The 25620-nt window shown below is 50.7% G+C and overlaps 7 protein-coding genes across 7 annotated transcripts; 5 read left to right on the top strand and 2 right to left on the bottom strand.

Moving 5' to 3' along the window:
• Positions 1-3: 3 nt before the first annotated feature.
• On the top strand, positions 4-708 carry CGCS363_v007343 (uncharacterized protein; the record flags this gene model as incomplete). The annotated part of the gene is made up of 1 exon (XM_036639192.1): positions 4-708. One exon carries the CDS (start codon positions 4-6, stop codon positions 706-708), a length of 705 nt encoding a protein of 234 aa, XP_036496497.1.
• Positions 709-3248: 2540 nt separating this feature from the next.
• Positions 3249-5064, bottom strand: CGCS363_v007342 (Transcription factor BOA15; the record flags this gene model as incomplete). Its single annotated transcript, XM_036639191.1, has 5 exons — positions 3249-3269; positions 3328-4009; positions 4091-4818; positions 4876-4921; positions 4985-5064. The coding sequence occupies 5 exons, from the start codon at positions 5062-5064 to the stop codon at positions 3249-3251; spliced, it is 1557 nt and encodes a 518-aa protein (XP_036496496.1).
• An 869-nt stretch (positions 5065-5933) lies between these two features.
• Positions 5934-7020, top strand: CGCS363_v007341 (Short-chain dehydrogenase TIC 32; the record flags this gene model as incomplete). Its single annotated transcript, XM_036639190.1, has 2 exons — positions 5934-6315; positions 6374-7020. The coding sequence occupies 2 exons, from the start codon at positions 5934-5936 to the stop codon at positions 7018-7020; spliced, it is 1029 nt and encodes a 342-aa protein (XP_036496495.1).
• Positions 7021-7949: 929 nt separating this feature from the next.
• On the top strand, positions 7950-9494 carry CGCS363_v007340 (putative FAD-linked oxidoreductase; the record flags this gene model as incomplete). The annotated part of the gene is made up of 1 exon (XM_036639189.1): positions 7950-9494. One exon carries the CDS (start codon positions 7950-7952, stop codon positions 9492-9494), a length of 1545 nt encoding a protein of 514 aa, XP_036496494.1.
• A 5022-nt stretch (positions 9495-14516) lies between these two features.
• On the top strand, positions 14517-16043 carry CGCS363_v007339 (uncharacterized protein; the record flags this gene model as incomplete). Its single annotated transcript, XM_036639188.1, has 4 exons — positions 14517-15182; positions 15227-15297; positions 15386-15677; positions 15729-16043. 4 exons carry the CDS (start codon positions 14517-14519, stop codon positions 16041-16043), a joined length of 1344 nt encoding a protein of 447 aa, XP_036495752.1.
• Positions 16044-16334: 291 nt separating this feature from the next.
• Positions 16335-17398, top strand: HSA32 (Protein HEAT-STRESS-ASSOCIATED 32; the record flags this gene model as incomplete). Its single annotated transcript, XM_036639187.1, has 4 exons — positions 16335-16630; positions 16691-16808; positions 16888-17333; positions 17395-17398. The coding sequence occupies 4 exons, from the start codon at positions 16335-16337 to the stop codon at positions 17396-17398; spliced, it is 864 nt and encodes a 287-aa protein (XP_036495753.1).
• Positions 17399-19780: 2382 nt separating this feature from the next.
• sqv-4 (UDP-glucose 6-dehydrogenase) lies at positions 19781-22168 on the bottom strand (the record flags this gene model as incomplete). Its single annotated transcript, XM_036639186.1, has 3 exons — positions 19781-21001; positions 21180-21628; positions 21907-22168. 3 exons carry the CDS (start codon positions 22166-22168, stop codon positions 19781-19783), a joined length of 1932 nt encoding a protein of 643 aa, XP_036495756.1.
• Positions 22169-25620: the final 3452 nt, after the last annotated feature.

Here is a 25620-nt window from a genome sequence, read left to right as displayed (position 1 = left end):
AAAATGCGCTTCTCCATCATCGCCCTCTCCGCCATCCTCGGCGTTGCTGCCGCCGCCCCGGAGCCCGTCGCCCTCAACTACGATGACGTCGTCGTTGTTGGCGAGGATGACTCCTACACCGTCATGAAGGACTACGAGTACGAGGCCATCAAGGCCCGTGACCTCCAGATTGCCCCCAGAGCTCGCGTCGCCTCTGCCCCTGAGCCCAGCCTCAAGCGCCGCGGCTGCGAGGAATCCACCGAGTTCCAGATCCTCACCGACGACACCTTCCTCAACTGGGACGTCCCCATGTCTCCCGTCGTCAACTCTGTCGGCAACGACGTCGCTGTCTCTGTCGACAAGGGCTACTCCCTTGCCAACTCCGTCGGCGTCACTGCCGGCCTGTCCTACACCATCCCCAAGATCGCCCTCGGTGTCTCTCTCTCCGTCTCCTACACCAAGACCTGGACCTCCACCGAGTCTCAGAACCTCCGTTTCACTGTTCCCGAGGGACAGTTCGGTCTCGTCGTCTCCCAGCCCCAGGTCCGCCGCATCACGGGCAACATCCTCGAGGGCTGCACCGACTCCCCCAGCTACACCCCCTTCACCTCCGACACCTACACCGACCAGTCCTACGGCAACCTCAACTGGGTCAAGGGTGTCATCCGCCTTTGCAACAGCACCACCTACCCCGTCCCCTTCTGCATCGGCGAGGGCTCCCACAACTAAGCGCGTGCGCGTTAATCGATATGGACCGACGACATCGCCATTGAGAGCGCCTCGTAGACGAGACCTGGCGAGAGTCATGTTTGTGAACTTTGCGAACTTTGCGAGTAGCCATTACCCCTCAGGGACGTCTGGAACGGAAAGGAGCTTTAGAGGTCTCCTCTTACAACCCCCCGGGACACTGCCACACACGAGTTAATGTCAATACACTTTGTCCTCTTATACCACCCTCTGCATCTGTTATCACGCGAGTTATGTTTGTTTCCTGGTTTTGTGTACTGTTAGACTTTGGGGATAGAACTGGAGTAGACTAGCAACATGCTATGTTAAGATCAATTACTGCCTTTACACAAGTGAATGCCTACTTGAATTTAATGCTCATTCGATTATTCCTGTGTGCGATAAAATGTCTTCATCTTCATAGTCTCTTTTGTTGTGGATGAAGTAAGCTTAATTGCCTTGCGTTGTATTGACTCATTCACACGAGATTTTGTCACAAGACACTTAGCCATTATTGAATGTGTTTGCATAGTTTTGAGTCAGATACCCTATTGCAACTGCCAGTCGGCTTGCAACCTCGCGGCCCGATGCTCTCACGACTTGCTGACTAGCCGACTCCATGTTGCATACCACCTCATGTGATTGCTGCCTCACCTGAATTCTTATCCCCAGCTCATTTGCGTATTCGGATGCGGGTTCTCGGATCCGTCAACTGATCGACGACTCATCATGCCTATCGCTTCGTGCATTGTAGTTTATAATCGGTAGTCAACCCCGAGATTCAATATAAGTTAATTGAGTCAACACGCCTCGAACCTCCGCCAAGCCACCTTTCGACCACAAAGCTTGGTAACGGCGGTAGCTGTAATATTATTCGTATGAGTTGTCCAGAACCCAGCCCCGCCAGTTCCAAACGCTCCCATATTCTGAACATGGTAATATTTGGGGCTAGTCGGAGCCGAATTCTTGAACTCAGGAGATCTCTGGCGAGTCAGTTTTGCGGGATGGCACGTCCCGAATGCAGCTGCTGAATGCTCACCTGATGCTCACTGCCCCTGTCAGTGTCATGAGAGTTTCGGCGAGCTTTCATAGACAATCGTAAATGCCCATGAACACCTCGGCGACGTCTAGGCTCTTTCGGCGACACGTGAAGAGGGTCGTCGTCAGCCCCTACAGCCCCGTTGGGCTGTAAAATATCAGTGACCACGTCGTGTGTCATCGATATTCAAGTGCTGACCGACTCGCGGCCTCTCAAGGGTCGAGTGGATCCTTTTGGATGCCTCCGCGGCACTATTGTCGCCAAAACTTGGTACGCCCAATCTCCCGATTCCAAGTTTCGAAGCGCAACTAGTCTTTGACAACTCACAACCTCCGTTCATCCGCAACCTCACAGATATATAACCCACGACGCACCATTTTCGAGCTACCCTTATACCCATATTGGCCTTTTTGCTTCTTGAACGTTGAACGAAACTCAGCATGTGGAGCGTTCAAGGACTCCCTCACGACGCTGAGTCAGTGTGCAATTTGGATGAGGTCAGCACCGACCACTTTTGGAGCAGTGCAAGCATCCCGCTCACGTGGGAAACAATCAACAGAGTTTACCGAAAAGCCCGCCTGCTCCATCACGGGAGATGTTGCACTGGAAGTTAAAATTGTGGCATTCTGTCAAGTTCACTCGACTCAGTCGAATGCAGGTGATCGGTTCAGATCCGTGATGGACCTTTCACACGTTTGTTTCCCCGGGCCCGCCCCCCGAGATCTTGACATATCCTCCGAAGGAGAGTTCCGCTGGGCAACTCCGGAGCCCGGGCCACCGAAACACTTCGGCCGCGTTGCCCCTTCCGATGTGATCAACACAACGTTCGCCGAATCGGGATGTCAACTTTCCCACTCTGTCCCGGCAACAAGAGTTGGCTTATCTGTTCAGTTGACTCGTGCTCCATGCCGCTGAGGGGAAAATACGTGGTGTTGGTGAACTTTCCGTGCCAATGTGTTGAAGCGGCCCCAACCAACTCAACTCTGAGACTCAAGACTGATGTACCATTTCTCGGTGAGCTACTCACACTGCAATCGCGACCGCGTCATATGGGATTTTTTTGGTCAAGCTAACGTGCAGTATAGGTCATGAACATTGCAATCGATTGAGCGTACCAAAAGTTGAAGTGAGGTTGAAGACCAATTGAGGTTGAAGCGCCACACTCTTATCAAATGCAACCTCATCAGACGAACGCCCGCAGCCAAGGAACCCTGCAAGTCCAACTGTCGGTGCAAACTCAATCTAGGGTTTCCTTGGCATATATTCCGATCCCAAAGATCTGGATTTAAGTTGCGATTGTTTCAAATTCGTAGTGGTGTGGTCGATCGGTAACTTTCTTCAACACACGACTCAATCACTGCTGAAGGTTCACTGGGGGGCCCATGCCAAGAGGTTAAGAGAAAACAACTAAAGTTCTTTGACGTGAAAAGAAGCAAAACAAAGGCTGATGGCATTTCTTGGCCGTCTTGGCATAGTAGATCGCATTAATGTCCGCTCGAACTATTTAAGAGATGGAGACATTGAACTTTTGGCTGTCAGCTACGCGAATGTGACTTTTGACGAAAGCGATACGCACCTGCTACCGTCCACCGCTGCGAAAGCAGTATCAAAGCTTCCATAGCCAATTGCAGAGTCGTGTCTGCGCCATCGGCAACATCGCCCTCGCGGACAAACCACTGGCACTCAGTGGCAATGTCGTAAAGCACTTGGATCACAAGTGGGCTCAGACTGTTGATGTCAATTGCCGCCTGCTGAATGACAAAGGTGGCGATCATTGGGCCGCGTGTTGAAATGATTTGCTTCAACCCTCTTATCGAGGCATTTTGCATGTCGCTTTCCTCCGGTAGTCTCTCCCCTCTGGCGCCGGGTTGGATGCATGCATAGCCATGATACAAAGTCAGCCGTGCGACTGTACAAAGAGCTAGGTCGACAATTGCCGATCCGCCGTCCGTTGACTGAAAAAGGTGAGAATCGAGAGCGCCCAGCGTTGCCTCCAGCTGGAGTGCCTGATCCAGAGTTTCCTTCTGAATCACGGAGTCTTTTCGAGAGTTTCTATGCGCAAGCACTCGACCTAGTATATGGGAAGCCTGACAAGTTCGCGCAAAAGGACCGATCTCCGAGTCGGTTGAGAAGCCTGTCGTGTAAAGCGGTTGGCTTGTTCCTATTGACCCGCGGAACCATTCCGTGTCCGATATAGGCAGTAATTCGCCTTGAACAGGCTCGGGGGTAGCAAGAGGAAATCCTGTGGGGCCAAGGTTCATGTAACTATCACGAGTTAGTTGTCTATGACTGTTTGTCTCTGCTCTGCGAAAATTCCAGGGCTCTGAATTTGTCCGATAAACATACCGCTCTAATATGGAAGTTGCCCACCATGTCCTTCGCTCCTCTTCCCAGTGAGTCCAAGTTGGAGGAATCTGGAAGAGTTGCGTGGCATTGTTACGATCATGCACCCCTCTCAAAAGGCCGAGCCGTGCAGCAAGACTAATCGTAAGGTAGGCGGTGGGACATATGCCGTGGCCAATCTCGTAGAGAGCTATGAGCACGAGAGACTGGAAAAGACGCATAGATGTGGGAATGATGACTTCCAACGCATTTGCAAATCTCCGAGCAGCTTGATAGATAGCTAATTCAGCAGCGGATTGATGCATATTATCAGCTGGGGTAGATCCCGATACAAGTTTCATGCAGAGCAGGAGTAGGGCCAATTCCGCCGAGACACCTGCTTCTAGGTCTTGCCTCACCTTCTTTCTACTGACGAATGGAAACCAGAGGTCAACAGAGCCGGAGTACGCTTCACAGATAGCCATCATGTTGGGACCAAGAAGCTCGGAGATGTACGGGGGCACTTCCGATGTGCAGCGCAAGGCGTCGTGAGAGATCGGCTGGAACAAGTCTGCATCGAGGAAGAATGCAGTCGGAAAGTTGGAAGCAGATGGAGCTACAAATGTTGAAACTTCAGACGCCGAGGTTGGTGTTGACATTGATGTGAACTGCATATCTTCCAAATCTTCCTGTGGCGAGCCATAGGCCTTGCGGCCGGCTGGGTACTGGCACTTCTTTCCGAGCCGAACGCACTTTAAGAAAGTATCATCAGCATCGACAATAGCTGATGAACCACTTCAAAGACATACTAGAGCACAGGAGGGAAGATCTTTCGGGCACTTCCTCTTGAGGCGCCTGAGCAGACATAAACGTTAGGCGTCCGTGGATGGCTCATCTAGCAGCCTTGTGAAGACTTACCTGCATTGACGGCATGATTGAGGTGCCCGTTCCGTAGGGCCATCCGAGTGGACATTTGTCTCGGAAAGGGAAGATGACATAGTTGCGACAGGGGGAAAAGAAAATTTCACGGGCAGGCAGTACGGCTTGCCCTCCTGGGCTTAGGGATTGGAGTGAAGTGAAGGTGTGGTGCGAGGTCCGCTGCTATGTCCGCTCATGCTTTTGGCACCGCTTATGAGATAAATGAGACGAGCATCGGGCAAACTCTTCCGCTTCACGTCAAACGGCCACAGCGAATGCGGGATAATGAGAGAGCGAGCTTTGCGAAACCTCAGTCTGACATGCAGAAAAAGCGGCCGTCGCCGGGCCGCCAACCACGTGTGGCATCTTTATCGGCGCAACCTCAAAGCCGCTGTGTTTCCTCCACTATTTCCGTGTTGCCTGCTGCTGAAAAGCGCATTCGGTGGTGCCTGAATCGGACATAAGCTCAAAAGTCCCTCGAAGGATCGGGACTAGCGACGCCTCCCAGGCTCGTTCCGCTAAGCCCTGTCGATTGCCCTATCCAAGAAAGTTGGAGCGGACAATTGGAAGCTCCTGGGCGGACATTTCAGTACGCCTTTGGCTTGAGAAAAGCCGCTTTCCCCGCATTTTTGGGCGGAAATTGTGAGGGCATCGCGGCGACGTAGTATCGACGATACCCATGAGCGGGCAATTGGGGATGCAGAATACGGAAAATTCAGCATACATGACATGCAGTTGTTTCAAAATTCGAATGGAGTTAAGGGAGGGAAAAGGGAATCTCAAAGATATAAAAGAAGTCTGAATTCTCTGCATCGTGTCTTGAAAAACAGATCATCATCACACTCTTCACACATTCATACCCGCAAACTCCCCAGCAATCACAGGTCTCAAGTCGCTATAAAGCAATTGATCAAATCTTATATCAAGAGTCGCATCATAAATCTTTGAAATGGACGCCTTCCACCCCTACGCTGATCTCTTCGCCAACCCCAAGGGCCCTGGAGATGCCCGCCCCACCGCGCTTCAAGTCATTGAGGATAGCAAGCTCGGCAACGAATGGACGGGTCGAGTCGTCCTCATTACCGGAGGCACTTCCGGACTCGGTCTTGAGACCGCCCGAGCGCTTCACACTGCCGGGGCCGACGTCTACATTACCGCTCGAGACTCCGCAAAGGCCAAGGGTGTCGTTGAAGACATCACCAAGTCTTCCAAGGGTAACGGAAAGTTCGAGGTCATTGACATGGACTTGAGCTCCCTCGACTCTGTCAAGAAGGCCGCGCAGGCTTTCTTGGACAGATCAACGAAGCTCAACGTGCTTATCAACAACGCTGGTAGGTTCCACCACTGAAAGTCACTATTGCCGTTGAGAAATGCTAATTCTTTCCGCAGGCATCATGGCAGTCCCTGAGCCAACCAAGACCAAGGATGGCTTCGACGAACAATTCGGCGTCAACCATCTGGCCCACTTCACCTTTACCACATTGCTTCTCCCGATCCTCATCAACAGCAGCACACCTGAGTTCAACTCCCGCGTCGTAGCCATCACCTCCTCAGGCCACCGATTCTCTCCCATCAGATTTGACGACTACAACTTCACCAAGGGCGAGTATAACCCTTGGCTCGCATACGGTCAGTCGAAGACTGGCAACATCTGGATGTCCAACTACATCGACCGCGTCTACGGTCCCCGCGGAGTGCACTCCGTGAGCGTACAGCCTGGAATCTGCACGACTCCTCTCCACGTGCACATCGACCCTGCGCAGGCTGAGACTTGGCAGTCAGACCCGGCGGTCGCAGCTGGCATTAAGACGCCGGAGCAGGGCGCCGCGACGCCTACTTGGGCTGCGATTGCTGACGTCTGGGAGGGCAAGGGCGGGAAGTATTTGTTTGACGTCGCTCTGGGTGGTCCAGCAGCCGCTGAGACTGCAATGTCAATGGCTGATCACGGATATGGGCCCCATGCTTTTGATGAGGAGGGAGAGGATAAGCTATGGGAGCTCAGCTTGAAGCTTACTGGTGTCAAGCTGGAAGTTTAGATTTTCTTGGCATGTTTTGTATGATATAGAGGCTCTAGTTTTGTTTCATCTCTTGCGGGTTTCTTTGATAGACTGGTTTCCTATGTTCAATAGCAAAATACTACTATATATTATTCAACAGTTCCACTAAGAATAGGCTCGCGGACGAAAGCGCTCCTTTGACTTCCCACTGAGGTAGGGCTGATTCACATTCGAAACCCGAAGTAGTCACTAAGTCATTAAGTTATTGTCAATTTTTTATTCATTTGTTGTGAAAAGTCTCTGAGTTGTCGGTTGAAGTGTCTCAATTGCCGACGTAGCGTCACATTGGCGTAAAGTAGCGCAAAGCAGCCGGTGGGATATGCATGAACGTACCATTTCACGCAGGCTTTCATAAATACATGCGCTTTTAATCAGAAATGAATGACTCTAGCACCTGCGTCCAATAAAAATAGCGCACGAAATATCCATGAGTTCATCACACCCAATCGTACTAAGCATTACTCGATATCTTACGAGACACCTCGAACAGACAACAATCCAGTATCCACCCAACGTGCTTGCTTGAAGTGATTCGGAACCAAGACTGCTTGCGAATAATCATTTGTATTCGTCGGCCTCGGAAGCCAAAACTCGAGAAGATGCGAACCGGTCGGGTTGCTCGGCCTACGAAAGCACCGGAGTCTACGGATCAGCCCTTGCGGTAGTTGAATTGAGTTTGATTGCTAGACCGAGCCACTCGGGTCACCTTAGCTCAACTCTTGTGCGCGTGCAACCCGGTGGGAGATGTTTAAAATGCGGGGGATTCGCCGCTCAGCACTGTTCTGATTCTCTGCTTCTTCTTCGCTTCATTTGGACCTCACATCATTGTTTGCCCAAAGTCAATCTGTGGGATGATGTGGAGCAGCCTGGCCCAACAAATGCGCCACACATTACTGTTAGGCTTCATAATGTCAGTCCTGCTCGCAGTAGAAGGCGTTGCCTCCTCGACCGCTGATGAGGTTTGTTCAGCTCTTGCTGCGACGTTGCCAGCCGAGGCGTTCCTAGCGCCGAACACCACCGGATACCAAGCTATCAAAGATAACTACTGGAGCCAAACCGCCGGCAGTCTGAGCCCGATTTGCATCACTCGTCCCAAAGACGCACAGCAGGTGGCATCCATCGTCAAGATACTGTCTTCCTCCGGCAAAGATGTCCGACTAGCCATCAAGAGCGGAGGCCATGGCTCATCGCCGGGTTGGTCAAACACCGATGGAGGCGTCCTCATCTCGCTTGACTTGATCAATGGGACCCAAAATGTGGCCGACAAAGGCCATGCTGTCGTGGGAACCGGTGCGCGTTGGGTGGATGTGTACAAAGCATTGGAAGCCGAGAAGGTGACAGTTATAGGGGGCCGGTTCTCAGCAATCGGTGTTGGCGGCCTCCTCGTCGGAGGCGGTCTCAGCTACTTCAGCGGGTTACACGGATTCGCATGCGACAACGTCCTCAACTACGAGGTTGTCCTTGCCGACGGAACTATCGCCAACGTCAATCAAACGTCAGAGCCTGACCTTTTTCGCGCACTCAAGGGCGGCGGTAATCAGTTTGGCATCGTGACACGCTTTACTCTCAAGACCTATCCTCTCGAGCCGCAGATATGGGGCGGCATTCTGTCTTTCTCCATCGACAAAGCCGAAGAGGTTTTCAACGCTACGCAGACCTTCAGCGCGAAGTACGACCCCAATTCACACATCTACCTCAGCATGGGAGGCGGCGCCAATCCACAGTTGTCCTTCCTCAACGTGTACGTCTTTTACAACGGCCCCTCTCCACCTACTGGGGATGCCAGTCCCTTCGCCCCTTTCTACGCAGCCAAGCCCATGGCAGACAGCACCGCCGCTCAGAGTTATTCAGCCCTCATTGAATCAAACAACAATGGAAATCTGCCTCTCAAGCGCTGGCTGATCGGTGGTCATACATTCCCGAACCTTGAGGCGCCGCATGGGGGCAACCTATACCTCAAGCACTGGCAGAATTTCCGGGACAAAGCCAACGCCACGGCAGCCGGGGACGTAGGTCTGCTTTTCTCCATGGCACTTGTCCCAGTTCCTGCCCGCGTGATGAGCGCGGGCGAGAATGTGACGGGCGTCAAAAATGTTATGGGTCTCGAGCCAGACGCTGGCGACACTGCGTGGATCGACTACTCACTCGCATGGGGAGAGGCGAAAAACGACGCGAAGATGTTCGGGTTCGTCGAAGAAATGAGCACGGAGGGTGATTCAATGGCGACGACCTTTGCCCCCGGCGTGCTCAGTTCGAATGCTGTCACTGGATCTGCAGCCGTCAAGAACGCAGACTTCTATCGGACGAACCCAAGGTACATGAACTATGCACTGCTGAATCAGCCTGTGCAGGCAAGTTACGGCCCGGAGAATCAAAAGTTCTTGCGGGATGTGCAGAAGCGATATGATCCAGCTGGTCTGTGGAGGCGGGACGGCGGGTTTTTATGGGATTAATGAAATTGCCTTGGTTAATTCTGTTTCCAAAAACAGTGTAGTAAACGACCAAACTTAGAAACCAACGTGCTCAATCACCTCTCGAGGAACGTTATCACTGGTCTCGCAATGTTTGTATCTTGACGTGACCACCTCTATGGCGGATTCTCTGCAGCTGCAGCTACTATTGGAAGCTAGCAATCCAGTGATGGGGCTGTGTCCAGCTACGCGATCCTGCTGAGATGCAGTCAACGATACACAGGTCGCACGCTTTCAGACTTTTGCGGCTCAATGAATCGTCGCATACTCTGACGTCTATCCACTCAGACGCGGCAAGTCTCGCCAAGTATGTGTGCCGCGACGCAGCCCCTTTGCGCGATGGAGAAGATTACGGTGCTCGCTCATATGAATTTCTTGATCGATGTTCTGGAATGCGTTCTCGGCGAATCAAAGCTTGCTTCTCACTTGTGTTCTGTATCCCGAACCCCGATGATGCAACCGAACACAGCTCACAACTTTAGAAGTCCTTCAACGGCAGCGCTAAAGATAAGTATTCTGTTGTTCTGAATGCGTGCTTCAATCAAATTTCAGTCTCACCTAAATCGCGGAAAATCGAGAATTAAGGTGCGATGTATCCGTTCGGCACCTGTTGGCTTCCTGGTCCAATCAGGTCGCAGAGATTCCCGTCCAGCCCCAAAAGTCCCCTGCATAGCTGCGGGAGACTTTTGGCACCCTTGAAGCCATGCAGGAGGCCCTTGGCAAGCTATGCAGGAGACTTTTGCTTGTCGATATCCTCAACCTGAGGAACCAAGAGAGCCGTGATAAATAGAGCTCACATCCCGGACTGCGAGATAGGAATGTTGTTGCGCTGCTTCTGTGTTTCTTCACGGCCACCATGTCTCCCAATGACATCACTGACCCGATATTCGACCTCGAACTCGACGAATTCCACAACAATGTCTTGCTTTCAGGCCTCTACAACACTTGGCAGGAAGGGCTCAACTGTGACAACACCGATTTTAGCACTGCCGCATCACAAATACCCACCTCCTTCACGCCTGACATGTCCTTCATCGGGGCGCAAACGAATATAAATGACTTTGACTTCGGCCATCAGATCTCGCTCCAGCAGGACTATGTGGGTCGTTTCACGCCACAGGAAACCGCAGCCCAGAGTTTACCGGAGTGGCAAGGTCTACTCGACAACCATTTAGGATCTCACAATACTGCTGCCAACGCCAATATGTCACAACAGGGATTTACGGTCGCTCAAACCCAGGCTATGCCAATACCCCACATAACAAAGAAGCGACCACTATCAGCCAGCGATTGGGATGACAGGCGTGACACAATCGAATATCTCTACTCGATAGAGGGCAAGAAGTTGTCTGAGTTGATGAGTATCATGGAGGGCGAGTATGGCTTCGTCGCTACGTAAGTCAACACTCTCCCTTTAATCAGATAGATGTCGATGAAACTCACATCCGCATGCAGTCAAAGACAGTATAAGCGTCAATTAGGAAAGTGGCATATTGAAAAGAAGGTGAAAAGAGACGAGATGAGAAAGATTCTGCAGATCCAGAAGCGGCGACGGGATTTGGATGGCAAAGAAACAGCTTTTGTTGTCAGAAATCAACCGGTAACAGAAGAGAAGATCAAACGTTTCGTGCAGAGAACACGTATTGCAGCAAGTCTACGCAGCCCTGCATGTAAGTTAAGCTTGTGAGACGGCTAAGAGAGCCTGTGTCCCATTTGTATTCTGACCGCTTACAGGGCCAACTCCACATTTCATGTTGTATTACACACCGCGCGTTCGCATGCCCTCTTCGAAAAGTGCGACGCAAAGGCCGACGAAAAGGCCGTCCGCCGAATCAACAAAAGGGACCGTAAGGTCGGTCAAGCCCTCCAAGGACCCTCGCAAGGGCTTGGGGCGTTGCCACAAAGGGCCCGAAGTTCCCTTCAAATATAGCTTTAACGTATTCCGGAGACAAAACGTTATACAATCGTGCGTTGGACTGAGAAACAAAATGTGTTGGTCTTTTCCAGAAACATCAGTCTGCTTCTGGTGCACGCAGAAGTACTCAGCCCCAAAGATATCGACGATGAAGCAGGCATGCGTCAAGTGTGTACCAAACGGGGAACGGTACCTTGCGGAATCGCGCAATTGGCGCAGTTATCATCCGCGGCGATCTTACCGTCGGACGTCAATGCACTGGTAGATCCGAAAATATGAGTAAAACTCTCTGGAAGTTGTATGGTTTGTCTGCTAGAGAGTATGAGAAGACATTGATGAATATGGTTCTAGTGACACAAATATCAGTTTCAGATACTTCAAGCCTCAAGCCTGCTGGTGTTACCTAGGCTTCACCCGATTTGCACCTCGTAGTGCAAGTGATGCATAATTCGACGAATGCCAATGATAGAGGCAGTCCCTGTTGAGCCGTAGTCGACTGACTTCTGCGCTTCGAAACTTGGTAAATCATGCAGAAAAGGCTCATTTCAGTTTTCACGCAGGAAGGTCAGAAATGTTTTTCCCCTTGACTCCAGGAAAAATGAATGCAAGTTCGAGAGAGATGTGGTGCCTGCAAGATGTTTATTCACTCGGCGATTTCTTTGGGACACAAAAAATCAAACTTCTTCGCAGTGTATGACAAAAAGGCTTGCTACCTGACTAAAGGTAATCATCAACCGTCTTTTGGTTCTATACTTTCATAGAGTGACTTCTCAGGAGCCAATAGCAACATGGGGAATGACCGAGAAAAGACACGCTGGACTTTCAATCTCGCCGCTCGAACAAGAGAGAATTTCGAGTCATCTATCGCAATATTCCCACCCGAAGTCAGCAGGCGTGGCCGTGGCTGCAGGGAGAGTTCGATTAAGTTGGCAAGGCTGATGATATGTTGACTACATTGCTGTACCCATCTAACAGTGACATGATACTTCAAAAGCGGGAACTGGGTTCTTGACTCAAATGGCGCGTGGATCCCGAGAGGAGCGCTGAAGATACTGAGCATGTCTGCGTGGTCAATAGGCTCAACAAGGCCAGGAACGCGGCCACGTACGCAAAGTGTTTAAATGTCGAGATGTGTACCGCCAGGACTTGGCGAAAGAATAGTCTGATATTCCGAATCTAATTCAAAAGCTGCTGAAATAGCCCAACGGTTGCCAATAATGGAGCTGCGAAGCACACCAGATCAGCAACGTAGAAGGAGAAATAAACAGGACTAGAACTAGGGCACCAGCAGGAACCGGAGACAAATAACAGTCGGAAGCACATCATGGTGCGCGACACCGAATTGGACAATCAAAAAATGACATAGTGTTGCCCAGGTTTCTACAACGGCTTCTAGGAAGGCCTCGACCATGCTATGTCACTTATACGTAAGTCTGACCCGTGCTTCGAAGATGACGCTCAGCTCAACCCAAATGATGACACAGCACGTCGTTTGCACTCAACGCGGGTCTCATAACATCAACCTACGCATCCAATACAAGGAAGGCGACTGCATCGGCAGTTGTGTTTGCGGGTTAGGCTGCTGGTCTGATCGCAGGACCTCGTGCATAAGCATTGAAGGTTGAAAAAGAAGAATACTGACCAGCTGATGCAGCGATAGAATTCTTTTTGGAGAGCGAGGCCCCGGCATACAATATGGCTTGCGGAATGTTGAGTAAGTGGCCTGCGCTTTTCGTCGACTCACGCTCATCTGAAGGACTTAGTAGTTTGCTGCGCTGTTATGATTTTAGTGTCGATCTGCCAGACTTTCTGGTACAGACGTGAAAACTCACGGCGTCAGAAATGTACTGAAGAACAGAACTCCAGTATCTTGCCTACATCAAGGCCTAATTTTGCGGATAAGACGGACTTAGAGCAGTTGGAGTGGCACAGGGGAAGTGGGTTGGGAGTACCGGTAATCAATTATTCAATTCATGATGCCGTGTGATGTTACACGATGGGTTCCCCGATCTTTGCTATCTGTACTGAAGGAGGATTCGACCGTTGTTAGTCCTATTATAAGCCCTTTGCCACCATCTTCTGCCGCGCCCTTACGATGATTCCTCTCGTTGCGCCTACCACTTCCCCAAATGTCGTTGTTCTCTCGATATTATTTAGATATTCGCCTGGTTACACGTAATACATTATCTGTTCATAGTAATCACTACTCATTGAGATTGTCTGCTTGCTCAGCAAAGCACAGCACACGCCGTGGTAGAGATGATGACGCACTTACGAATCTCAATCGAAGTCAAAGTAGCAAGAAAAACGAACAACGAACCGTTGGCAGTCCGATTTACAGTCGGTTGTCCATCAAAACTTTCTAGATAGATTATAGACTCCCCGAGTGTCATGAGGACCGGCTACTCGCAGACGTATCACCAAGGATGACCCCGCTGATTAGCCACATACAGGCATAAGAGGCATAGCGCATGCGGCGGCAGGGGTCATGGAGTTATCAATCCCGGCCGTGTTCGCTCCCTGATTGCCAGTCACACTTGATTCTCCTTTTGACAGCCGATAACAAGCGACATAGGAGAAACAAGTTGACCAATGCCACAAAACACCGTTGCATCTATATCTTGAGGACTATGGGCCGTAAAAAAACATGATAGTTGTTCTCTTTCATAGCTAGTGACTTGTCGGTTTCACTACACAACAATGACCATCGTGAGGAAAAGCCCACACGCCGGTAGGTTCTCTTGAAAGACAAGTCCACGACATTAGCTGACACCAGCGTAGCATGTTACACGTGCAAGACACGCAGAATTCGCTGTACTAAGGGCGGAGGTTCAACATTATACACAGAAGCAGATAAGCCTTCGACATGCTCCAATTGCGAAAGGCTGGGGTTTCAATGTCATTGGCGTGCCCCAGAAAATGACGATAATTTAAATCCACCACCAAAACGAAGGCGGACGATTGATCAACGTCGGCAGAAATCGCGGACCGCAGAGAACGGACCTTTGTCCTCAGTTGATCCCTCGCCAGGTGTAACGGAAGCGAACAACGAGAACAATACACCCGTGTTCAGACAACTGACATCGACGATGACGCGAGACCAACCTTCAGAAGACGTTGACCGTGTATCTCGTCAGTCTCTTAGCACTCCGAACAGTCATTCCACCACTCTTGGGTTGGACCTCAGCTTCGAGGCCGATTGTTTCGGTTTCGATCTTGCAGGCGAGAGCTTCGATGACTTCTTCCCTTTCCCAGCTTTTGCGGGTTTGGCAGATTTCACGGGTGTCGACTCCGCTGCTGTTTGGCAGTCTGCGGGGGACAAGCCCGGCGCTCTTCTTGCTGAGCCCTCTGTTCAGAGCCACGGCGAGGTGTCGGACGTCATCAACGACGACAACCGCCACTTAATCCAACATTACTTAGAGGTCATCAAGGGCTACTCCAAAGTAGACGACCGCGCAAAAGAGTCTAGCAATCTGTTCGTCTCGGCGTTCACGCAGTCGCTGAAAATTCCACCTCTTCTCTACGCTATACTCGCCTTCTCGGCCTCCCACCTCTCAATCAATGACCCGACTTATTGCGATGGAGCTATCAGATTCAACCAGCTGGCCGAGGAAACCTCTTGTCAATACAGAGAGACTCACACGAAAGAGATTGCCAGTCTTCTCTCGGCCCTCTTCATCCGGATCAAACAGCTTCATGTCATGGGTAGCAGTCTCGACGCTCTCCTCGATCTCATGACGGAGGTCGTCGAGATCGTATCGACCAAAGAATGCGAAAGGGCGCTAGCTGACCCGAATAGTCTAGTCAGACGAATAGTCCTTCGTCTCGCTCTGCTAGACGCGCGCGGTACATGCTTTCGATTGGGACGTGGTAAGCTTGTAAGAGCTCTCGAAAGAATACCTGCTTTGTCGTTCCTTTTCGCTTCTAACACCTCCGTCGTCTCTACTCCGTCTTATAGTCTACTTCGAGCAGATATTCTCCGCTACAGAATCGGTGAAATTGACGCTAGACTTCACGATCAGCTAGAGGCAGAGTTTGCCAGTAGCGCGCCTGTAAGAACTGCGGAGATCAAATTACTCTACGAGGATATTCGGAGGGAGCTTGAGCGCTGCGAACGTGGTATGCTTCAGTCGACGGGAACCCAAGCCTCGGGCATCACAACGAATGAGGTTCTTGGTACAGCCGAGTATAACTATCACATAATTTCATCGGCTCTGCACTCGGCCATTTTATACCTCTCACAAGTCTACGTAAGTCAATTCCTATGTTACTCTGGATGAGTCCGTTCTCACGTGGTGTAGCCGATGCCAATCTTTGACGTAAATCAATCAATATCCAACATCCTCCGGCATCAACTCAGGATCCAACACGACCCATCGCGAGCCAACTCGCCGCCGTCCATCCTGCCTTCCTCGATGTTCTTAGCCGGCTTGTCTACCACGGACCCCATACACCGTGACTGGGTCATCAAAACGTTGCGAGAGGCAGAACCTTGGGGCGTTTACATCAAGAAGATCAGATTGCTTCTGGAGGCAATTCACACCATGCAAGCTGGCGGAAAGAAGGTTCATATTTGTGACGCCATGGATCAGGTCACTGGCAGGTTCTTGATGTAGCTTATGTCAAGAAATCCTTCGGGCTCGCACCATCACCTCGATCACTTACGTATATCATCTCGGTCACCGAACGGTCTTCGAGAATATGTGGTTCTCATGTGACACATTAACTGCAAGAATGTGATGTCATGTCGACCTCAGATCTACGTGCCCCCGAGAAGACAGTTACTTAAGACAGCATTCGCAAGATGACTGAACAGACAAAAACAAGTCCGTTATCTATAATTGAAACACCAGAATATTCAAAAGCAAGCATATTATTGAAATAACCCATAGTCCCGACTGTCAATCATGGCCTCCGGCGTTGCATCCCGACTAGCCAGCCGATCGGCCCTCCGTCCGGCCGCATCCGCCCTCCGCACGGCATCAGCGAACTCCACCCCGCTTACCCGGTCTTTCATGGCATCGACCCCGGCAGCCTCCACAGCCCCCGCGCGACCAAAGGTCATGCTCGAAGATGACAACGGCTACGGCTTCATCAGGCACAACCCGCGGGACCCCAAACCTCGCACCAAGTCGGTGACGGAGATCCGAGGTCCTTACTACTCGGTCATGGGCAAGCGGCACCTTGAAGATGTTCTCGAGACGTGAGTACAACCTCGAATCACCTCATGACATTCCTGCAAGTATCTCACACTCACTCCCAGGATGGGTCACTATGTAGATGGCCTCAAATTCGCCGGCGGCTCCTTCTCCCTATTCCCAGAGGACAAACTCAAGGAACTAATCGATCTCGCCCACCACCACGACGTCTACGTCTCCACGGTGCGAACCATCCCACCCCCCCCTCCTTCTTCCCCTAGCCGGACACAAACAAGGCAACTCGACCTTACAAAACCGTCAGGGCGGTTGGATCGAGCACGTCCTAACCCAATCCGCCCCCCTAACCGCCGTCGACCGCTACCTCGAAACCTGCAAACGCCTCGGCTTCGACGTCATCGAGCTCTCCACGGGCTTCCTCTCCCTCCCGCCCTCCGACTGGCTGCGCCTAGTCGAGCGCGTGCAGTCCTTCAACCTCACCCCCAAGCCCGAGATCGGGATCCAGTTCGGCGCCGGCGGCGACACTTCATCCGCCGGCCTCGAGAGCATGGGCAGCCAGTCCGACCCGTCCAAGGTCGTCGACCTCGGCAAGCGCTTCATCGACATGGGCGTCGAGCGCATCATGATCGAGAGCGAGGGCATCACCGAGAACGTCACGTCGTGGCGGACGGACGTGATTCAGAAAATCCTGCGCGACCTGCCGATGGAGAAGGTCATGTTCGAGGCGGCGGACCCGGCGGTGTTTAACTGGTACGTGAGGGAGTTTGGGGTTGATGTGAATCTGTTCGTGGATCACTCGCAGATTGTGCAGTTGAGCGGGTTGAGGGCTGGGATTTGGGGGATGGCGGACACGTTTGGGAAGATTACTACGTTCCGATGAACGAATTCTAGTCTTGGAGTTTTCTTCCAGAATACACCGCGGCTATGTCGAGGAAGTCTCACTGTACGAGTTTCACAGTAGGGGTAAGGATCACTCTGTGACTTTTTTCCCTCTAGATTTCATCAAGCGAAAGTTTGTCTTGGACTTCTTGAGGCTGTTTGAAAGTCTGCTGTGTGTCGAGGGTGTTGGATTTGGCCAAGGACAATCTGAGTGATGCGAGCCGCTCGTAATCGTGTAAAGGCTTGACATTTGAGACCAAAGCTTGAAAAGAAAAGAAAACTCACGAGAGGGATTTTCGTTTACGGTGATAACGAGCCGTATCCCTCATCCTGGGCGCGTATCGAGGCTGAACAGTCCACGTGGCCGTCGACTGGTGATAGTTTCAACCCCAAAATGCCCCGCCTTGCACTCCTCCGCCTGAGATTCCTGTCATACAAAATTGGCGCTCAAAGTCAATATGAATGTGTGCAATAAGCATACGCGTTCACGCCCATCAAACCTCCCATCCGGCACTCCTGTCCCGAGCCCGGTGCGATACCGCTAACTACACCAAAAGGCCTCGTCATCACGCCTCCCCTTCCCGTTCCGTGTTATCCGGCGCCTCACCCGACCACCCGGCCCCGAACGCCGCCTTCCGCCCATCCGTCGACCGGCCAGGCTCCCACAAAGTGAACCCCGGTCCCGACTCGGCCAACCCCAAACCCCCTTTTCCTCCCATTCTCCATCGTAGAGAAGTTCCAGACGCGCATCGCACAGGAATCTAGACCTGTCCCTTTCTCCAACCGGGTCCCAGCGGAGCCGCCTCGCTCACTCCAAACAATCCACACCTCGGCATATCACGATCTCATCTGCACACCCTTCGCCGCCATACAACAGAAACGTCCCCTTCAGGGTCTCACAGTCGTTCGAGACGGTGGATTTCCGTTACATACAAACCCTTTCCAGTGGCTCCCCCCATAGGAAAAAACTCCAGAACGGAGCCAAAGGACCTTCGCTCAGGGGCTAAAATCAGGCCAAGCTTTTTCGGTCCGCTGTACTTGGCGCACTCACCCCAGGGGGAACGAGAAAGAAAAGTCGCGACATCAGGCATAATGACGTAGCGACCAGATGAACAAAAGAGAAAATGTAGATAAAACGCGAAAAAAAAAAAGGCCCAAATAGGACCACAAACATGGCACCATGGGCCCCCCAATCCGACCCAATATCTTGCGATCGAATCATGCCCGCCAATAGGAACCCGTCGGAGCATCTAACCGGAGTCGAGGAGCCTCCGTCTGTAACAACCGCGCAAATTGAAATCGAAATGAGCCGCCGTTTTACTACCGCTACACCACTAAAAAAAAAAAAATCTAATCAATCACATACACCCATCCAGATTGAAACAAACCACCCCAAAGAGATCATCGTCATCCATCCTTCAATTCCCCCAATTCACCATCGGTCCTCCCAATTCGCCCCTAAAACCCATCATCCATCCCCTTCGGATGAAGAACAAAACATTTTTCCAGGAATCCAATCCCCCAAAATCCCGCGTATTCACTGTTGTTCCTTCGAGAGTGGGACCCTGGACCACCGTTGCGAAATTGTCACACCCGAGTTTATTCAAATAGAGTTGGGCAACGTCCCCACCCTCATCCAACTTCAGATAAATTACCACACCTTGGCCACCGCAACAGGGGACCGTCCGTTTGTCAAAAGCCCGCACAGTCTGCGACGGGGGCGTGACGCGCAATCACCCCGCGGCAGGCCAGAGTGGATTTGCTGTGGCTCGGCGAGAGAATTGCCGACAGGAGATCCTCGTCGAGCTGGTCATCGTTGGTTGCTGACTGAGCTGTGGTGACGGATGCGAAAAAAAAACATGTTTTTACGGCTTACCTTGGTTGGTGATGGCTTCACGTACGTCGTTAGTCACAATCGTTCTTCATCACTTTCAAAAGTCCGTGTTCAGAGTTTTTAGAACATGTATGTTGGGTATATTTATCCCAGTATCAGCGAAAGCTTTCCTGCTCTACCTCTCGGCAGTTTTTGTGTAAAGGCCAGAATTACAAAGGTGGCTAGACCCAAAATGTTTCTCCAGCGTGGGGAAGTGAAAGCGAATGGTCTAGGGAATCCAAAAGTCGGTTCCCTAGACATGAAGAAATAATAATGTACGCCGCCCATTGCCCGTTGCCCTTTCCTGAACGCCTTACTGTGCAGCATAGTACTCATTTAATGTACGTGCGGCCGTGAATGCTTGTAAACATGCAAAGCATCTCCCATGTCGCTCCCGACTCCGCTTCTCTTGATCCGTAGGCAGTGACTCCACGCGAGCTAGAGCTCAGATGACGAGTCCCTTGCCGATGCCCTGTACTGTGAAGCCCAGCTTCTCAAGCTCGGGTCCGGAGACGACGTTACGTCCGTCAAGCACAAGGCGAGGGCGCTTCATGACAGAGGCGGTCCACTCCCAGTCGATGGGGTCGCCGAGGTCTTCGCTCGCGGCGTCAAAGTTGCAGCCCTTGCAGTTTTCAGGGCAGGCGTTCTCGGGCTTCATGCGCTTGAGGGGGTCGACCGGTGTGTGCGAGGCTCCGCGAGAGACGAACTTCTCAAGCTCGACGACGTCCATCTCAGACAAGGGCGCCTCCTTGATGAAGGTAGCAGCCTCCTCCTTGGAAGCCTCGTTGCTGCTCCACATGGAAGAGCGGCGAGCAGAAGCCTGGGCCTTCTTGGGGTAGCGGAAGTGGTACCAAGGGGTCAGAATGCACATGGCACTGGAGCCGTGGACAGTCTCGCGCCACGTGGAACGGACCTTGACGCGATCCAGAACGCGCTGGTCCTTGATAGAGTGGCGAACCTCATCCATGACCTCGACGGGGTCACAACCGGGGTCGAAGATGGCGATCTCGCTGGGCATCTCGTGGGCGAGCTCCGCAATAATGTGGACAGCAATGCTGTTGCGGGTGTCGTTGGTGTTCTCCTTGAAAGCGAAACCAAGAATGGCGACCTTCTTGCCGCGGAGGTTGCCGTTCAGAGCGCGGTGGACCTTCTGAGCGAAGCGCTCACGCTGGTACTTGTTGATATCAAGGACGCCCATCCAGTAGTCGGCAACGGTGTCCAAGTGAAGAGTGCGAGCCATGTAGGTCAAGTTGAGGATATCCTTCTCAAAGCAAGAGCCACCAAAACCGACACCAGCGTGGAGGAACTTCTTGCCCAGGCGAGAGTCAGCGCCAATACCCTGACTGATCTCCGAGACATCGGCACCGAGCTCTTCGCAAAGGGCACTGATGCTGTTGATGCTGCTGATACGCTGAGCCAGCATAGCGTTGGCAACCAGCTTCGTCAGCTCGCTGGACCAGGTGTTCACGGTCAGAATCTTGGACTCGGGAACCCAGGAAGCGTAGACGCCCTTCAGAGCGTTGGCAGCACGAATGCCAGCAGGAGTCGTAGAGCTGCCGATGAGCATGCGGTCGGGGTGCATGAGGTCGCGAACGGCCGTTCCCTCGGCAAGGAACTCGGGGTTGGAGACAATCTCGAATTCGGCATCGGGCTGGTATTGGGCCATCTGTTCCGGAATTAGTCACTGCCCCAAACTTTCCTGCATCGTGCTCCCTTGCGGCTCTGTCCCGAGAACCCGGCTTGTGGGGGGAAATCCGAATGCTGTGCCGCAAGGGGCTGACTGGCGCCCATTACGATCGCACGTGGGAAAAGCAACTTGCTCATGTCATCACCGGTGTACTTACAATCTCCTTGATCATGCGGGCAGTTCCCGTAGGAACGGTGCTCTTCTCGACAATAACAGCGCCGGGTCTAGCGTACTTGGCCACGGTCTCGCTGGCACCCTCGAGAGCGCTCAGATCGGCGGTGTAGCCAGCTCCGAGACCGTACGTCTTGGTGGGCGTGTTGACGCAAATGAGGACAATATCGGCCTCGCCAATGCAGCGCTGAACGTCGGTGGTGAAAACAAGGTTGGGCTTGCGGGAGCCGAGCTTAAGGGACTTGCCAATGGCGGGGAGGAAGGCGGTCGTCTCGTTGGTGCCATCGCGGGCAATGCGAACAATCTTCGGGAGGCCGGCCTCGTGGATGGGAAGGTGAGGAGAGTTCCACGCAGCAATGCGGTCGGAGTTGAGGTCGACAACGTTGACAGTCAGGTCGGGGTTGTGGAGAGCTACCAGAGCAGCAGTTGGGCCACCTGCGAATGTGGTTAGCTCGATCTTGACTCAGTCGAATACGAGTTGTCGATTTGACGACGTAGAAGCGGCTGCGTGTGTAAGTCGCTGGCGCGGCTGCTCGCGGTTCAGACTCGCAAAGCTCATGATGATGACTACAGCCACTGGAGATGCGCTGTAGATGCAGAGCAGTCCTTGTGTGCAAGGACCCAGCGTAGCCAGGATGGAGGGTCGACGAGAGTCATGTTAGGGCAAAAGAAAGGAGAGTGAAGCTGACAGCTGCCACCCGTGCGTTACTTACCAACAAAACCAGCACCAACGAAGCAGATGTTCTTGACGTCCATGGGAGGAAGAGGCTCGAGGTCGGCAGAGCTCGTCGTCGCATTCTTCAGCTCAGGGCTGCGAGGTCTGGAGGCGGGAGGAGAAGAGTTGGGAGTGCCGGTGCCCGAGCCGGCATCAGAGTGGCCCGGGGTGCCGTCGGCGGGTGATTGGGAAACCATGCTGCCGATGGTTGAAGACGAATCTGCGGTAACGAGGCCTGCGCGCGCGAAGCTGGCAGCCATCGATTAACTAGCTCTGCTGGTCAGAGCCGTTGGCGAATGCAAAGGGCAAACGGGTTGTGTTTCCCGAATGTCTGATGGTAACGACTGGCGTTGTGTGCGAGACGAGGCGGCGGTGGTGTGTTGTTGATTTTGTGTTTCCGAAGAGGAAACCGGTGGATTAGAGAGGCTTTTGTGTAGACGTCGATGTTGTTTGGGACTAGAAAGCCAGGTGTGCGGGCGGATATTCCGGTCTAAGTGAAACGAGCGGAATGATGATTGACGTTGGGTGGTTGTGCTGTCTATTTGAGGCGGCGAGAGTGGCCTTTTTGAGTGTGGAGAGCTGGTGCTGGGGATTGATGAAGTCCTGCGGACCAGGTGTGTTGCGGATAGGAGGAGAAACCGGTCTGGTCTGAATCCCTGGTCGATGCCTGAGAGGGGAGGGGGGGGTTCAGGAAGAGAGAGAAAAAAGCGAGACGGGTTTCTGAAAAGTCGAGGAGCTGATTTCCCTTGCTTGGCTTGGCAATCGATCTTTGCTTCCTTTTTAAAGTGGCTTCTCAGACGGGGTCTCTCGCTCTGGTGAATTGAGGGACGTGAGTGACGGCCGGAGCAAATTCACTGGACTGGGCGGGAATCGGGAGAGTGGGTGCGGCGGGTATTGTACGTATTGGCGTATGTAGACGTAAGACGCGGTACAGCCAATGTAGTAGACGTGGGAGCGAAAGTGGGATTGAACAGTGACACTAACGCTCAAACCGGGTTCACATGGAGGTGGCGCCCGTTGTAAGAGGTTGTAGATGCTGATCTGGATCTGGAGCTGGAGGGTAGCGAGCGATGCGGCCGGAGAGGTGAGATCAGTGTCTTGCGCGCCCGAGGTGAATTCGAAGGGAAGGGCGGGATGTCTGGGTTTAAAGTGTTGTTGATTGATGCGCCTGAAAGGTGGGCAAAAAAAGAAGAACAGTTCAGGAGGGATGCGTGGAGCGAGCGGCAGGTTTATTGAACCCGGGGAACCATTCAATCTCCAACGAAGGTGACGGGATAGTAGCAAAAGCAGCAAGCTGGTGGACGTCTAGACGAGTACACGCGGGTAACAGCAAGCAACGAAGCGGGCTGGGAGTGGGAGAGAGCTGGCAGGGCCACAGGGGCTCTTTCTTGATATATCCTCAAGGTCTTGGCTTTCCTTATTTTTGCCTGCGTCCCTCCTTCTCGACGGTGCACTCGGCGCTTTGCAGAGTGCACCTACCGTATCGCTGTAGTACTACGAATAGCACGCAGTAAAGTACTCTGTAAGAGAGTAAGTACCTTATTCAGTGTACGGAGCAGATACTGTGGGTTGCGGGCCTGGGACCGCTGAATTGGACGGTGGGAAAGGAGACGGGGGGACGGGATGGGATGGTTTAGGATGGGATGGGCAGTGGACAGGATGGGACGGGGAACGCAAGTGGATTGGACGGGCGGGTGAGAATGAGGGCGCATGGCATGGAGAGAGAAGGAGATAGGCATAGCCATGGGCATCAGATCCTTGTTCGACGAAGCAGGAGGGGAGGAGCAATTCGCATCCCATCGCCAGTGATCCCAGAGACCAGACCAGTTGGCCACAGAGACTCGATCATTGGGAAAGAGGGAACCAGGACAGGGGAGAGGGAACGGCCGGGGGGTGGTGGCCAGGAACTGAGGACTGGGACTGGGACTGGGACTGGGTCCGGGTTGATGGGCTTTTCCACTCCCAGAATAGTGAAAGTCATATCTCCTTAGTCCCTGAGACATGGGTTTTTTCCTAACTGCGAGTGGCAGCTAGTTAGATTATGCCCTTGGTGCCCACAGTATATCTGAAAAAGACGTTTGTAGTGTGGATTAGGCTGGCGAGGAGTCTAATTAGAGGTGATAGATATAAATTAGAGTTATACTAAATATAGTATATTATCTAAGCTTTCTAGCTATTATAGTACCCCTACTAATACTTAGCTTTTCTATAGAAAGCTATACTATAATCTTTATAGTAGAACTTTATCTTATAGTCCTTATACTAAGCATTAGTAGTACTCTTACTAAGGACCTTCTTCTAAAACCTTATTAAGTATTAGATATAAGCTTTCTTCTTTAGTAGTATTAATTTAGTATAGTTTATATAGCTAGAAGGTAGTTTTAATATTATTATAGAAGATTAAGCTATAACTACTTCTTACTTATACTTTATAATAATCTTTTTAAATAGCTTCTATTAAAACTAATTTTAGGTTTAATATATATTAGTTAAGTTATTACTTTATTTAGAGGTATTAAAAAAAGCCTCTCTAAATAATAAGTAAACATTAGTAATTATAATAGGTAGGATAAAGTTAAATCTAAGTACTTAGGAGCTACTATAGCATATATATCTACTATAGGCGCTAGAAGCTTAATACTAATTACTAATATTAATAGTATTTATATACTAGTTATATTTATAATATATAAGTAGGAAAGGTAGAAGCTTTATATAGATAATCTCTATATTACTAGTAATAAGATTAGTAGTTTTAAAAGGTACTTAAGATATTCTAAAATAGGTAGTACTACTTAATAGCCTCTTTCTAACTTTAGGCTAAGTATATTTATAGCTATAAAAGCTAATAGTAGCTATTAGTATTAGTAATCTATCCTTAAAAAGTAGCTAGTTAACTATACTATTATCTATTAATTTAAGGTAAATAATACCTTATAGGATATATTTACTATTATTATTAGATTACTTAAGCTTAATAAGAGTTTTATTAATATTAGAGTTAAAGTAGTAGGTGCTTATAATAATAATATTATAGTAGCATAAGTATTAAAATAAGTTAAGTAAAGTAAATAAGTTATTAATAAATAGGTAGTACTACTACTTACTAGAAGGTAGTAGCACTTAGAGGGTAAGTTATACTATAAGAGCTTTAGTATCTAAGAGTAGGTATTTAATAGGTTAGTTATATATAAGAGGTGTAATTATTAGTCTATGATTTATATGCTAGGCTTAGCGTAAAAAATACTTAGCTTTACTAATAACCTATATCTTAAACCTTATAGGGATAAGCTTATTAGATATATATTACTTATTAGAGTAATAGCCTTAGTAATAAATTATACTCTTATTAATAGTAAAGGTACACCTTAGCGTCTAGAAGTAAGTAGCTATTACTTATACCTAATTGCTCTAGTTAGCAACCTTCTTATAGATTATTAGTTAATAGCTTTTTTAAGCCTTAATATTAAGGTTATAAGTATAGAAGTATTAGTATAGCTAATAAAATTAGTCCCTTAAGATCTAGCAGTTAATCTTATAATTAGGTAAGTATTTACCTTTAACCTAATAGTTAGTAAGGCGTTATTTATAATAGATAGTTATATAGATAAATATGCTAAGAAATATATATATCTTAGCTTTATAAGTAGCCTATAAGGTCTTACTAGCTTAAGTAAGGTTTCTAGTAGTTTTATTAATACTACTATATTAG

This window comes from Colletotrichum siamense, assembly GCF_013390195.1.
Source record: "Colletotrichum siamense strain Cg363 chromosome Unknown KSG_Cg363_contig04, whole genome shotgun sequence".
Classification (NCBI taxonomy): Eukaryota; Fungi; Ascomycota; class Sordariomycetes; order Glomerellales; family Glomerellaceae; genus Colletotrichum; species Colletotrichum siamense.
Note: the sequence above shows the minus strand (reverse complement) of the source record. Positions and strands in the feature narration are given on the sequence as shown.